This window comes from Danio rerio, chromosome 21 (genome assembly GCF_049306965.1).
Source record: "Danio rerio strain Tuebingen ecotype United States chromosome 21, GRCz12tu, whole genome shotgun sequence".
NCBI lineage: Eukaryota > Metazoa > Chordata > Actinopteri > Cypriniformes > Danionidae > Danio > Danio rerio.
In genome coordinates this window covers 30,281,713-30,298,202 of record NC_133196.1, presented here as the reverse complement: position 1 = coordinate 30,298,202, position 16,490 = coordinate 30,281,713, and the positions used below count along the sequence as shown (strand labels likewise).

General features: G+C 35.4%; 1 protein-coding gene across 50 annotated transcripts in view; it reads left to right on the top strand.

Annotated features, from left to right (window-relative positions):
• Window positions 1–16,490, top strand: part of mark2a (MAP/microtubule affinity-regulating kinase 2a) — a 60,856-nt gene that overhangs the window by 16,596 nt on the left and 27,770 nt on the right. For 44 of the 50 annotated variants that reach the window (XM_068216067.2, XM_073935971.1, XM_073935974.1 and 41 more), the window contains exons 2-5: window positions 10,183–10,338; window positions 13,854–13,907; window positions 14,253–14,301; window positions 14,559–14,624. In XM_068216067.2, coding sequence (XP_068072168.1) covers window positions 10,183–10,338; window positions 13,854–13,907; window positions 14,253–14,301; window positions 14,559–14,624 — 325 coding nt within the window. Of the gene's footprint in view, window positions 1–331; window positions 865–10,182; window positions 10,339–13,853; window positions 13,908–14,252; window positions 14,302–14,558; window positions 14,625–16,490 lie in introns of those variants that run through there. The other 6 variants (XM_073935959.1, XM_073935957.1, XM_073935956.1 and 3 more) reach the window with 1 other exon arrangement.

Below are 16,490 nucleotides of genomic sequence, written 5' to 3'. Positions count from 1 at the left end.
AGCATCCCTATCCAGTAAAGATATTAAGCCAAAATACACTATTTTTTTCCCCCTCACAATAAATATACTTGTCAGCAATCAGTAGATTCATTTTGTTGCTGAACAATGTGATTCTGCAATCCTACGTGTTAATGTAGTTCCTTCTTCATTAAAATAGTTTTTTTCCCCCAATGCTACTCATTTAGTCTCAGAGAATTGCATCTGACATCCACTTTTAATTACGATAAGCTCCTTAATCCCTTCAATTCCTCTAAAACGCAGCCCCACTTCTACGCAATGATGACATCATTGATGTGTCATTCTTGTATCCTTGCCTCAGTGCTCAAGGATCAGATGAACTGTGGAAACCTTCAGAAGGGCTCAGTCTGCAGTTCTCTCACTCCGTTCCATTGTCTTGTTTCCCAGCTGTTCGGGCATGTCAGCTCTCGTTTCCAGAGAGATTCTTGAAGGCCTCCTTTCGCTCCAGCAGCCACTCCTCCTGACAAACCCAGACACGTCGCTTCCTGTGCACCAACTGAAACCCAAACCATTTTGGCTCTTTTCTTTCCTTTCGTGTGTCTCTCACTCTCCTCTATCACTGTACTTCCGGGAATTAGCTCAACTTCCTGTTGTGCTACGATTTGTGAGGAAGCTGCTTTTCCCAGCTCGGCTCCCCCGGGGTGGTCAGCATGTGGATCTTATTTTAGGCTGAGACCTCCTGGCCCCTGAAGCCTTCCTCCGGGTTATTCGTCTACGGCTATCAACGCTTGGCTTTTGTTTTGAAACAGTCCTGGAGTATCTGTCTTCACCTCTGTCACGAGCCTTAGAAGAGATTAAACTCTTCATGATGGGTATTTTTATGGACCCAGACATCTACAACTAGAGGTATATTTGTGTATTTTTTGGTTTAGTTATTTTGTATTTTAACAAGGTGAATTAATATTGACAGTGAAATTAACCTGCCGTTTATTTGCTGTGTTCTGTGTTTTTGTTTTATTACGTGTATATCCAAACTGACACATGAGACCCTTAGGTTTTACGGCGTGCTGGTGTGACCCAGAAAGAGTTATAGCCAAATGTTTTAGCCAAGTTAGCATGTCTTGTCATTTTGTGAGGATTTTTTCCAAGATTTATGCCCGGTTTTATGTTGTATTTGGACATTTGTCCGGATTAACTACTTCAAGTACTACTATTTTTCATATTCTCTTTAGTTTTCAGGCATAAACACAAGCAAAGTCATGACATCCTTGCATGAATTGGAGGGAGGGGATGTTCAAAAAAAGACATGTTCTCTGCTGTTTATTTAATTCTTAGTCTGTTCCTGGCTTTTTTTGCAGCATATATTTTCTCTTTTTATTTTCTAAGTAAATCAAAAAAATGCTAAATGCTATGTAGAGCTGCATTATAGTGCTTTAAGTTGTTTTTGCACTATTTGTTTCTGAAGATGCCAATACTGGCACATTTAGAGTTAGATTAGAAGTGGAGAATGCGCTGCATAATGGATGACCAGCGGAGGATTTTGAGTGGAAACTTTACAGATACATTGTGCTGATACTGAGAGTTGCATTACGTTTTGTAAAAGGTGACTTGAAAATAAGCTACATAAAAACTAAAAGTAGTTTAATGCTTGACAAATCTCTTGAGACTTTACATTTTGCTTAATTGTTTTGGGCTTTTAGTTGTTTCTGAATGCTAGAGCACATCTTTTATGTTTCAAAACATTTTTGTAATAATTATGCTTTAGGGGTTTTCACCTTTTTTGGGATAGGACAGTTTAATATTAGTATATTATAAGTGTTGTTTGTTAACAAAAACAGTTTACACATTGCTCAGATGTTTTTGGAGATTTTTCTGTAATATACTTATGATATCCAATACAAAATATAATATTGTGAAGGAACTGTAACTCACAGCATATATACTGTACACAAACAAAAAGATACTTATTAGGGCTGCACAGTTAATCTAAAAAAGATCGCAATCTCGATTCGACCCTACACATGACCTTAATTCAGCTTTTCTACACATGACCTTGATTCAGCCAATGATATTTTCAAGGTCAGTAAAGAAGCGTAAAGGCAGATGCACAAGTCTTCACATTGTTTTTAAACAATGCTCAGCAACATGGACACCTCCGAATGGTGTTAAAAGTGTCACATACTGTATAATTTACCCAAAACTGTATTTTCTGTGTTAATGTAATGATGCATCTGCAAAATCCTCACGCGCGGCTTGTTTACTACAGAGAGGACCCGCATGTGCTTGCCAGCCAATGATGTTTACTTTAGTGAACAGAACATGCATAGGCTGTGAATAACAGGTAATGAAGTTGCAAATAAAGTTCAATTTGTTGCAAACTGAACCCAAAGGTGTGGCAGCCATGACAAAAGCAGCACTCAACAGTAAAAAGTGAAACGAAAGCTCGCACATCATTTAAATGATCATATTGCATTATAGAGTTATGATTATGACAAGTATTTGATATGTTTTTTTCTTTCATTGCAAACACAAAGTGTTGTGCATGAAAATAAATGTTTACCGAGTCAGTATAACTTTTCTAGCCTATATAATATTGAATATAATTAATGAGGTAATCTGATAATGACAAATGTCTCATTTTACCAGTGAAAAAAAAATGGTCTAAATGTTGTCAATGACCGATTGCAAGCAAGTCTCAGAAATAAATATTCAACTTTAGAATTATGAATAGTTGTTTTCTGATGTCATCACCTTATTATGAATTAAAAACCAGGACATAATTAAAGTCTGTTGAAGTCCACCATTCCTAGTCTATACAAAAATGTAGTATTTTAAGCAACAATAGACCCACACATAGGCCTTATATTATTAAAATTTTTGTTTTACCATATGTTTAAGAATAAGAATAGTAGCAGCCTATCTGAAAAAGTGTTGCATGCAGAATTGTTGCAAACACTATATTTGTGTTGAATTTAAACAAACATATTAAGTTTAATAATCTTCAACTTAATTTGTTTGTTTAAATTCAACACACATAAATTGTTTACAACCACTTAACTTAAAAATAAATTGAGTAAATCCAAGGTATCATCTTTAAATAATTTTTTTCAGTGATATCAACCTTTATTTTACACCTACAGAATCGTGAGAAAATCATGATCTTGATTTTAAGCAAATAATTTGATCCTCATTTTTGCCAGAATTGTGCAGTCCTAATACTTATTGCATTTTCTAAAACAATTAAAGAAACTTTTTTAAATTAATTAATTAAAAATGGTAAAAAAAAGTCATTAAAACAAACAACATTTTAACAACACATACTGCTGGCGGAAAAGTCAATCAAGCTTGCCGAACAATACTGGGTGACATTTAATATCAAGTTAAAATGTCTATAGCTTATTGTTATCAACATAAATTTAATCGTGATTCAATATGATATCGTTTATCCACCCAGCCCTACATTACATTCAGATAACTGCTTTGAATTTGTATACATTGATTAATATGTATGGAATATTGTTATTCGAGTTCTGTGTTCTTTTATTATTACTATCCTATTATGAATAATAGTTGTTAAAGGAATGGTTCACATCTAATATATTTTTGCCCTCACCGCTATGTCAGTGGTTTTAAAAAATAGCTTCTTTGATAAAGGAAAATTAGGTCAAAAGAAATAGTGGGCTCTATTGAAAGAAGAAGGGTCATTATTGGGTGACACCAGGGTGAGTACATTATGGATAAACTACTATGTAAAGTTAATTTCAAGCTTTAGGCAAGACTGTTTTGTGTTAAATATTTTTTCAAATTGCTTGGCGAGATGTTGATGTTTTTCTAAATTCATTCTGGAGGCCTCTTAAAATGCCCGAAGCGTGTTGCTTATTTACCTCTATTGTTATTAGCTTCTGAGAGGAAGGCAGGTCTCTTCCTGTCGTGTGTGTTGTTACGTCTAGCCATTTCTCTCATAGGTGTTAAATGTGTAAGATTTAAGCAGTAAGATTCATGTTGGATTTTCCTGTGCTGCATGTACGATGAAGGGGTTTTCTAGATTTGGTGATGTGATCTGTGTGTAAATCGGTGTCTGAGCAGCAGTGCTACTGTTCTGAAGGTCAGAGCTGTGTGTGTTCAGTGTCACTGCAGACCTTCGCAGCACACATCAGCTCAGCGTGACATACACTCTCTGCAGGATTATTACACTTCCCTTTTATCATGAAAGAGGAAAACTTGCTTGTGTGAAGCGGGTGATTGTCTGTATGTGGGTGAATGTGAGTGATGTTTCACCGTGGAAAAAAGCTTTAATTATTATTTATATGTAATTAAGATTTGATTGATATTTATGAATGTCTTGCATCTTGCTAATGTTTAAATTATAAGGCATAATTGTTTATTGACTGTTAAACGGATTTATGTCATACTAATGTTAGCAATAGTTTTTAGTCTCAGCAAATGAAAATAAATGTTTGTTATTTTAATCTTTTGATAAAGGAATACTTTGATATAGGGAAATAGGCTCATTTTACAACAAGGAAAATAAAAGTGGAGTTTTCTACAACAAAACTGTTGTAGGTGTCAACTTGAGGTTGTGTCAAAATATAGTCCTCAGCAGTGCATATTAGTATTAAATGAATAGTAATAATGAAATGTACACTGAATTAACAAACATACAACTATAGGTTTTCCCCAACAAACCCAATAATGTTGACAAAACATTCTGCACCCACGGTAGTTCCCAAAAAGTTGGACTTCTGGACATGCTAAAGGAAGGTAGAAGTTACATGAGTGTTTAAACAAGGGAGAAAAGTGTGAAAATGTTAATGCCTGTCAGAGAAAATAGTGTAGTGGGGGGTTTTACAGCCTTAAAACAAAGCAGACTACTTTGCTGATTTCATCTATTGCGGGCTATTTTTTTAGAACGTAACTCCCATGATAAATGAGGGACCACTGTATACAAAATTACATGACCTTACACATTATTTGCTCCGTATGGGATGCACTTACAATCTAACTCTAAAGTTACATCTGACCTTTAACCGTTCCGACTCCTGTTTCTGGTTAACACAGCTCACTATTTTAATAAAGAAGCTATTTAGGAATTTTTGTAACAGACTTACTTGAACTTTGAGACATTTATACCACTCAACCTGCTCAAATTCTAAATCTTTAGTAAAAACTTTGTATTCCAGTCACAGTGGTTTAAATATTGATCAAATTTGTCATCTTCAAGGGCATCCTCCTTTGCAAAGATGGTCTCTGGGTTTTCTGTGTCATCTTATAAATGATCTTATATAAATTCATTTAGGCCCTTAAATTTTTTGTGGTCATTAGTGTTTAAATTTAGCCATAATCTGCGGATTGTTTACACTGTCAACAGCCAATCAGAGGCACTGTAACTGGCCATTGCTTAAGGGAAGCTAGTTTTGTTCATGCAGGACCAATTTGTTTTTTTCCTATTTATTGGCTTACCGCTGTTATGACATTGTGGAAACTAGCTAGTCCTGAAAGGGGAATTCCTAAGCTTTACATAGATCCCAAACTTGAATGGGTAATTCCTAAAGTGCAGGTAGCAGAACGTTTTTGTCATTTTTTTTTTGTATGTGATTTTGCAGTATCTCTTACAAAAATGTTAAATTCAAAATGTTTAAAGGGGACCTATTATACAAAAATCACTTTTATAAGGGGTTTAAGCACAAATGTGACAACAGTCTGTAATATGTCCAACTTCTAATGAAAAAAATTATTAATTTTATTTGTTATAATCACACTTTATGATAACAGTCTGCAGAAACACTTTGATTGACAAACTCCCTTTGTACGTGTCATCACAAGGGGAACGCCCCAGCCAATACTGATGATTTCTCCCTCACTAGCATAGAACTTTAGTCCTGTTTTTCAATCTACCACTATGCTGACTCGCTTGCATTTTTAGCGCTACCCTCTATTGGAAAGACTGCTGGGAGCACAATCTTATTTGAATTTAAAGCAACAGTCACCAAAAGGGCACAGTGCCTAAAATGGGCAGTTTCAAAGAGTTATACTTTTTTTTTTGGGTCTATTTTGAGCTGAAACCTCACACACAAACCAGGCACATCAGACTTATTTCACATCTAAAAAGGGGCATAATAGGTTTCCTTTTAAAGAATACAACTTTCAAAATGTCTTCAATGAACATGATTATATATTCTAATGATTTTTGGCTCAAAAACAGAATCAATAATTTTGACTCATACATGCTGTTTTTGACTTGCTGTAAATTTAGTTGCTGTGCATAGATCATCAGATTAGGCCATTAGCGTCTCACTTCAAAAAGTTTTGATAATTTTCTAAATCTAAAGTTAGACTCTTCTGTAGTTACAATGTGTACTAGGACTGATAGACGTGATCTAAGCTAAGGTAAAAGTCATTCCGGATAAAAACAAAACTAAATTACTTTATCTTAATGATCACTCTAAGATAGCTGAGGGGTATTTGCTATGCACATTGTGTAGTATTTAAACAGCACTTTTTATAGTGGTTTTTGTAGTAACCTATGACTGAATCACTAGTAATGGGTGTGTTAAACAATAGTGAAGTAATCCGCCTCCACGAGGGTACTGTGAGGAAGATGCGTCAAAACTAAATCTCAGACATCACCCACTGCATTTTTAAGTGCCTTGAAATTAAGTTTTTAAAAGGATATTTGCTGTCCATAGACAAAAGGCACCTTTAGCATACTGACGTTCAGACGCAGACATGTCACATGGGCTAATGTGAACATGGTGGCATTAACCTTGTCGTGAACATGTGCAACGATCCAGACAATAGAGTATCTGTTTGGAATGATGTGCTCACCTCGCCGGTCAACAGCCTGTCCTCAGACTGCAGCTCTAATGTGAGCACACACAGGCACAGGCCACAATTGATGCTCTGTTTCCCAATCAACACAGAAAGAACCGAGTGTACCTCGCTCAAGAGAAATCCCCACTGTTAAACACACTCTCGCTCTCCCATCAACTTCCTCTTTCTTTCCATTGGCCCGCTGTCTGTTTTGTCTGTATGTTGACCAAATGCATCATGCATCATCATCTCAACCTTTTTTTATCTCCCACTCAATATATATATCAGCTGGTGATGCTCTCAAATACATTTTTTTAGTCTTATGCCTCACCCAGAATATAAAATACAGAATATAAAATACATATAAATACATTTAGGGACCCCCTCGAAAATGAGATGATTCATCTCAAGGGGCTATCCCATTCAATAAATTCAAATTCAAATGCAAAGGGCTAAAATTAAAAATGGAGTTAATTTAGCCTTTGTTTGGAATTTCTGAAATTGTCCTGCATTATTTTTCACTGGCAATAATAAATATTTAAGGTTGCTGGAGGCTGTTATTGTAGTGAAGTAGCATGTAGGTGTGAAAACAGTATAATTATTGAAGTGTTGTTCATAGAAATATTGATCTTAGCCTCTATTCTAAATAAGGGCAGCTTTAGTGCATGGCAGCTGTCATACCCGCTTTCTCAGTAAATCCCAGTGGATTATGAAATTGCAGAATCCAACCATAAAAATTATGAAAGAAATTAGCCATATAATATGGAATGTGACACAATTTGTTACATTTTTTATATTAATAATTAAAAGGCAATGCAGTACACCTAATTAAAGCTCATTATGTATTGTTGTCTATCAAAATGCAAGACTATAAACCAAAAATTTAGTCATCATTTACTCAAATTATTTTGAAGGAAGCTAAAAAATGGTTATCATTGACTTTTTTTGTTGTTGTTTTTTCTAAAAAATGGTTAATGGTTTTCAGCTTTCATCAAATATTTTTTTGTTTTTAACTGAAGAAAGAACTCAAAATGGTTAAGAACCACATCATGGCAAGTAAATAGTGAGTAAAAAAGTCATTTTTGGATGAACTCTTTAATTATGAAGTCTGAACGACACAGTTTGTCTTGCCCATAAATCAGCGTATCTGCAGGGTCTTATATCTTCTAACTTTTAAAAGCAAAAATGCTAAAGGTTTAGCATTATATCTTTGAAACACAATCCCTCCCCTGCCTTCGTCATTCGCCAGGTAGAAAACTGTATGGTACTTTAAAATACTACAATTCTCAATGAAAAACTGTGTTATATCTAGAATGTTTTCACTTGAGTAGCAAGCAGAACTTGTCATTATGGTCTCACTCTCTTATGCTTGTTGTCCTAAAGCGACTATATGCTTAGTGTTTGGCCAGCGGCATGCAGGTATTACACTTATTACTAAGATATACGTATATGCCATTTCAGTTTAGCTAAACAGTGTAGTGCGTCACAGGTTGTCATTGTTAAAAAATAAACAAATGTATATAAAACCAACTTGACCTCAGTAAAGCGAGCTAGCGGAATAGTGCTATTTAGTTATGTTTTGTTTTTAAACTTAAAAATCTACATTATCGATGCTGTAAAAGGCCTTATAAAAATGAAAATGGTCACATCAATCTTTCCCCAGAGGATTTCACTGGATGAACAACACTTCTGTGCATATAACACATTCAAAAAAACAACACATTCATCCTTCCTCCAGCATGCAAAAGTAACTCCAATATTCATTCAAGATGTTGAAAAGTTTCAGTTCAGCATTTAATTTTACTCCTGTGATTGTATCGTCTGCATGTGAATGTGCAGCGAGCATTCACTCGTGTACACATAAATGGTGGATCTGCGTGAAGAGATGTACAAATCAACATTATCAAAATTTTGGGAATTGTTGGCCTGACAATATTTCATTGGATGGACATTTTTTTGTCTTATGCCTCACCCAGAATATAAAATACATATAAATACATTTAGATCATTTACTTGAATCATTACTATTGGAATGCAAAAACAATTTCAACTAGCACAACAAAAAATGGCTCTGAAGACAATCACCTTTAATTTTCCTATGCCCATGTAAAGCTACCCAATAGGGCCAACACCCATCTAATCACAGACATTGCATCTCAATAAAGGTTTTTTTATTACTCCATTTGCCAATAGGTTTAAAAATCTTCCTTACAATAACATTACATTTTTTTAAACATGTTTTAACTAGGCCATTAGTTTAAATTGTTAGTGTTTAACCTTGTATACATCTGAAATGTAATTCATAATGGTCTTAAAAAAGTCTAAAAAGTTTCAAATCTGACTTGATGAAATCCATAGCCACCCTGATAAATCTAATTAAATGCTTAGATTTAATGGGTTTTATAATTTACATTAATTGGACTTGCTGTTTGTTTAGTAAATGCTTTTTAGCTATTAAAAGGAGTCCAGAAAACTTACAAATGGGGAAAATATCAAGTGGATCTCACAAGGCTCTAATGACTCTTTTAAATATTCTTGAAGGATCATATGAGCCTGGAGTAATGGCTGCTCAAAATTCAGCTTCACCAACATTTTTTTTTACTGACCCAGAAGGTTTGAATGTGGTGTGAAATATCATCCAGAATAGTCTGAAGTCATACTTTTGTGTAGAAATGTTAGATGCTTCTCTTCCTGCTCATATAAAATATGATCTTAATCATCTGATGTGCTTGGTAAGATGTGCTAAAATGCAATCGGAAAATTCTCTTTAATAATAATTAATGTGCTAGTAATAACCAAGAGGTTGAGTAGTGCGTGTTATTCTGCCATTGGGACGTAAAGATGTACATGTTAAGTTGATTATGTTAAATATAGAGAATACTTCTGCATTCCTGTTTAATATATTGACTGTAGAGGATTTGCCACATTATTCTTGTCTGAGGTGGTGTGTGTGTCTGAACGACATGAAATTGGTCTGTGCACTTGAACTAAACCTGAAGCATTTTATTTATTGTTTGTCAACGTGTTTTCGGTTCTTATTTTTGGCCAAGATTTCTGTTTTCTCTTTCAGTCAAAAACCAAAAGTCATTTTCAGCTGAAATTGTGGTACATCCTTAATCTCCACTCTTTCACAGCCTCTTCCCTTTTCTACCTCACTCTTCATCTCTGCCTCCCTCTGCATGTCTGCTTAGTGTGAGAATCAGATGGCGACTGGCGACAGTCCCATCCAATCAGAATTACCCGAGCTCTGATAAGGATATTATTACAGCAGTGCTCTGCAAACCTCCCCATCTGTGCATTTTAGGTTCAGCCATCATAACTGTTCCCAGGTGAAGAGCTGTGGTCCGGAATAGTCGGAAAAAACAAACACTGGCCTAAACTGTTTTTTTTTTCTCTCTCTCTCCTATTTTGCAGTCTCACTCGGACTCAAAGCCCGGTGGGCGCAGCACTATGCCCCACTCCACAGCAGACGAGCAGCCACACATCGGCTGCTACAGGCTCCTCAAAACCATCGGCAAAGGCAACTTCGCCAAGGTCAAACTGGCCAAACACATCCTCACCGGCAAAGAGGTGAGGACTGCATTGAGCCCTGAAGAAAAATGCTCCTAATTAAACTGTTTAAAAGGCATGCGGTTTAACTGCTGGGTGGAATGCGCTTGAATCATTTTTTTGATCTCCATAAGGCAGAAAAGAAAATAACATGCTGTTCAGTTAGCTCAGGTCTGATGACTATTAGATCTGAAAGCAACAGCAGCAGCGCCACCTGAGCCCTCTTAAAAAAAGAGTGCACATAAAAGTGAGGATGACATTGACCTAACTTTTGCTTTGGCTGTTGCTCAGGTTACTGAGAATTCTTTGGTTATCAGGTATCTGTCAGGTGTCGAATAAATCATGTGCACATAATTGTTTTGGGTGTAACAGTAAGTCGCATTTTCAGCACTGCTAAGGGAAATTAGCAATTGCTATTGCTTGTACATCATTATTAGACCCAGACAGAATCTACGGACATTTTTTTGCCATTTCTGCAGAGAATTTTGTCAAAAATCTGAGGATTTATGCGGAATGATTAAGGACAACTAAAAAGTGAGTATATGTAATAAAAAGTAATACATTTTATCTTGTATTTAATGTTTACAATGCAAATCTAATTAGATCTATTTATTTGGTAAACAAAGCAAGTATCTGCATTGATATATCTACTAAAAGACAGAAAAATACTTTACAAACTGTTTTGTATATAAATAATAGGAATATTTTAATGATTATATCATTATAATATAAATTTAAATAAATATAATAGTTGAATAAATATCAATTTACACAAATAATTTCATAGACTTAATGATGGGCTAAAAATCTGCGGATGTCTGCATGCAGATTCCGTGTGGGCCTAATTCATAATAAAGACTACAACAGATTCTAAATCTCTAATATATTAAATTTTTTTTTTAAATTAACAACATAAGTGAGGTAATGAGACATGAAATAACAAGAAAAAGGTTATTGCTCAACTTCATTAACAAATAGTTTTTCATTGATTAATTTCACAATTAAGAGGAAATTAAAGGAATGCGTTTGGAATTTGTCAATTTTTTTCTATTCCATCTCTTTTATAAATGCATATTATTGATCTTATTATGATTTTTACATAAGTGCATCTTATTTTTGTAAAAAATATTCCAGCTTGTGACATTTATAGCCAATCAGTTTTTATCAGATCTGAATCTACAATCAACGAGTATTGTTCTTTCATTACTTTAAGGTGTTTTATTTTTATTTATTTTTAACAACATTTTTATTTTAAACATTATCATACAAGTTGATAAAGATTTAATTTTTCAGTTTAACAAAAAAATGCAAAATCAAAAATAATAATATAGATTCAAAATAACTTAATGCACTTTAAAAAAATATATAAATACTAATACTAATATTCAATAATACCGCAATAACATATTTATCTAATGTGTATACTTTCAGTACCCATCAGTCTCCATTTAGATTCTCTAAAAAATAAAAAAAAATTCAAATAGTCCAAATATGTTAATTTCCTTTCTTAAAAAATAGGTTATTTTTTCTAAAGCAAGGCAAGAGGTCATCCTCTTTATCCACTGAGATAGACCAGAATTGTCATTTTTTCACACAATTTAAGGTGCTTTGTTACTCTACTTCTCATTATCAAATAGATTCGCTGATTTGCTAAAGATTGTGCAAAAAAAGTGGCAGTAGTTTGTAGGGCTGAATGATATTGCACAAAAAAATCACGGTATGTTTCATATCATTCGATATTGAAAATTGAATATTTTTTACCAATACATTTAGAAATATTAGGTTTTATGTTATTTAACCACTATATTTAAATTTACCAACATTACTAAGGCAATTTATTTTAATAGTCAAAAGCAAAAATATTGAAACAATATCCGATCTCTTTAAAATAAAATAAACATGTTAAAGAGATTCTCAAACTTGATAAATAAAATGTTACAAAATCTGTGCAACTAAGGTTGAAAAGGTGTAAAGGTGTGAATAATAATGATACAGTAAACTTCAAACTCTGTTAACAAAACAAATGATGATAATAAAATCTGAGCTTTTAGGTAAAGGAACCTGCCTCATTATTCAAATACATACTAAACATTAAAAATTGTGAAGTTGGATGACGATATTATTACCCCTATGGTAAAAACTCTTTTAGATGGGAGCTAGTGGCTGGGATGCACAAGTAAAGAAACCAAAAAAGCCACTCTGGGGACATCCTTGCATCCTTTTTTAATAACAATCTCCTTACTGCTACTACCCACCGCAATCATTTTCGCATGTGTTGTTATTTTGACCTAAAGTGGCAAGTGAGAGCGCGTGGTTTCCTTGACCTTTACAAAGGGCTTTGTGCTCGCACTCCCCTGGCGTCTCATAACTAAGCAACCATCAAGATGGTTTCGTGATGACAAGTTTATGTAGAAAAGTAAAAAGTGCTGCAGTGTTTGGATGCAATGTGTGTGTTAGTCTACTATTATTACTGAAATGTGTGTATTCCATACAAAGTGTACAAGCAGATTGGTGAGATGTACTTGCATGAATCTCATTTGGAAAAGTTCAGATGTTTTCAACTAGGTGTGCCTGAAAAATGCATGTCGTGCGCCGCTTGCACAATGTGCGCATACACGTGTCATGCAAGTCGTTAGCCTCCATTGGAAATTACAAACTACACCCTGAGCTTATTGGCATTGCTTTCAAGGCGCACGCTCAGCGGCCACATTTTAATAAAACCATAACGCTTCATAGTTCATACCGAAACTACATACCGAATCTTTTTTTATCAATATTGACAATTTCGTTTGGTCAATTAATATTGATACCAATTTTATCTCCCAGCCCTACTAATTTGCATGTAATGGATGGATGTTGTCAGCTGTGAATGCATACAAATGCTATGCAAGCTCTACTCAGCCATACATGTACAGTGCGTTGTAAATGAGCTGCTCCTGGGACATTTTCTAATGTAGTTTTCATTTAGACTCTGATTGCTGCAGCGCACTTAACATTCAGCCAGGCTTGTTTTTGGATCTCTGTGCCTGCAAATATGAGACTGCCTGGTGTCTGAGACACCGATAAGACACCATGTGACTCCTGGCCACAGAGAGGTTTAATACCGATAGAGAAAAGGGGGCGAAGGTGAAACTCTTGGTTGGGTGTGTGTGTGTGTGTGTGTGTGTGTGTGTGTGTGTGTGTGTGTGTGTGTGTGTGTGTGTGTGTGTGTGTGTGTGTGTGTGTGTGTGTGTGTGTGTGTGTGTGTGTGTGTGTGTGTGTGTGTGTGTGTGTGTGTGTGTGTGTGTGTGTGTGTGTGTGTGTGTGTGTGTGTGTGTGTGTGTGTGTGTGTGTGTGCGCGCGCGCGCGCGCGCGCGTGTGTGTGTTCACCACAGGAGCAGCTCACTTTAATCTCTCAATGCAGCGCGGTGAATTGTTTCCTGATGATGTGAGATTGTGATCAGTATGAAGGCAGAGCAAAGCTGTTGTCTGCAACTGCCGCCTCGGGGCTTTTCCCAAGCGTTTACCCTAACCAAACTCTTCACCTTCTCCTTCAGGTGGCGGTGAAGATCATAGACAAGACTCAGCTCAACTCCTCCAGTCTTCAAAAGGTGAGTGTGACCTGTCCTACTCAGGTTCACTTGGGTCAGAATGCAATTTCAGAAGTTATCGTTTGTTTTCTTTTAACTCTCCCACCCCGGTTTAGTTGTGTCTCTTCCTGTTGCCTCATGACTTTCAAGACGCAAAATGTTTTCTCTGTAGGCCCCACAGCAGCTAATTATAGGAAATTAGACTCAAATACTTCCTGAAATGAAGAGTCTGTTGGTTGGGGGGCCGGTGGGGAAGTTTATAACCACATCTTACTCATGTGTTCACAAGCTTGAAATATTTACTCTATGAAGGACAAACACATCATCTGTTTGCCACACATTGACATCTCCTGTCTCCATTTTCAGCTATTTCGGGAAGTGAGGATCATGAAGCTCTTGAATCACCCAAATATCGGTGAGCTTAGCCGACAGACAAATTACCCTTAAGTCTCTCAGCTTGAATCTCCAGGTTTCCCCTTTTTATTTGGGTTCATTAATCCTTGCCCAAATGTCAGTGTTTTTCTGTGCAACTGGATTTGGTGAGCGTGGAACCTCTTGGGAACAACTCTAATCCAATAGATTTGTAGAGTTCATCCAACAATGCTGATTTGTAAATTTAAACAAAAGAACGTGTCACATTTTTACATTCTTTTTCCTCTTGTTCTCATGCAGTGAAGTTATTTGAGGTGATTGAGACTGAGAAGACCCTCTACTTGGTGATGGAATATGCCAGCGGAGGTCAGAGCTCGCCAAACTCAATCTAACCTCCTTTTGTCCACCCCCTCCACAAGCAATAATGTTTCTTCTCTCACTATGCAGGGATGTTCAGCTGTTCTTGAACACCTCTGCAGTTTACAATAAACAGGATGTGGCTATAGTTCTGATCACTGTCCCTGTTAATTATCAAAATTATGAAAATTAAAATGCACTGTTAACTGAAGTGCAAATATTACTGCATACTAATGCATGAAATTCTTTTAAAGTAATCGATCTAAATCTAATCCACCTGGAATGTTTAACCATAAAGTATAAAGATAGTCTACTCGGAAATGGTAATTTACACTTCACAACTTTTTTCATTCTTGTGCTGAAAATATTTGAAAACTAATTGTTTTGGTTTCCATACTTTTACATCTATATAGTTCAACAAGTATTTAGTTCCATACTTTGTAAAAGTTACATACTTTTTTTTGTTTTTGTTTTTAGTTCTGTGCTAGCAATGTAAGTTAGTTTGAATTGAAACCAACCTGCTTTGTTACCAACATTTCTCACAATATTCTTTTTATAGATTTAGACATGTATACAGTTTTGGAACAACATCTATAAATCCAGAGTGACTTCTGGGTCTTAAAATATCTTGAATATCAAGAACTACATTTTAGGCTTTAAAAAGTCTTAAATTCACTGAAATATTGGGCTGTAGGTCCTCAATCATTTAACGATCTTAGTTTTGCTTTGTCCGAATAAAGCTGCTTAATCCATCTAATGATCAACAATACATCTCAATAAAATCATTTTTATTGTTGCAAAGAGACTAGCAACAGCTTTTGGACATTTTTACAGCAAAATCCCCAAACAAAATTTCCTAATCAGGGAAAAGAAACTAAAAATAATTACTTGATTACTCATTATAATACCGGGCCATTAGAAAAAATGCTTAGTGTTTAATTCTGTATAAGTCTAAATTTCATTCTTAAGCCCTGCTCACACTGTGAGATTTCAGCCACGATTTTGTCATCTGAGACAAATTTGGGAAATCCTAAGATTTCTGAAATCGTAGGCTAAAATTGGTGGTCTTTGATCATTGGTTTGACATGTTCACTGACAGCCGCTTAGTGCCCGTTATGATCAGATTTTTCCTCCGATGAAATTCTGGCAGTGTTAGAAGATTTCAGACACTTTTCTGCAGTAAACATCAATCCAAGAAACATTTTGAGCTCCGAATTATGTGACACAATCCATTCGACAATTCAAACGACCACGGAGAAATGTCAAAACAGTTTTTTTTTTCTTGTTTTTTTTACTAAGACACGCCGGGTGCAAAATTGCTGCTACAGATTGTTTACATTTGCTGTGAGGAATCATTTTAGAACGCGGTATAGTGAACGTGTCACGAGTGGATGAATGTCAAACTCCAGGGGGCGTTTTCTTTCATGCTTAGCGTGTCTTCAATGTCGTTCAATCTGACTTTGACAGCTGAAATCTTACAGTGCGACATGAGAGCCATGTTTGTGCAGTCTGATATGCTACAATCGTTCAGGATTATAAAAAAATCGCTGTGTAAACCGGCCTTTATTGGTCTTAAAAGGGTCTTAAAAAGTCTTACATTTTTACTTGATGAAACTTGCAGGAACCCTAAAATCAAATAAATGATACAATATTCATTTTAAGGTGGGATATCTGTAACAATATCTCTACTTTATTCTATTTGTGTGGGTATATTGGCTGTAAATGTTTTTGTTTTCTTTACACAAACATTGAGAGGATCTTTAGGGAACAGCTGCAAAAACATCCTGCTGCTGAGACAGAACTTCGTAGGAAACTATTTTGTATGTCATGTAAATACAGTCCAGAATCCAATACTTTGAATTTGACAACTAAGTC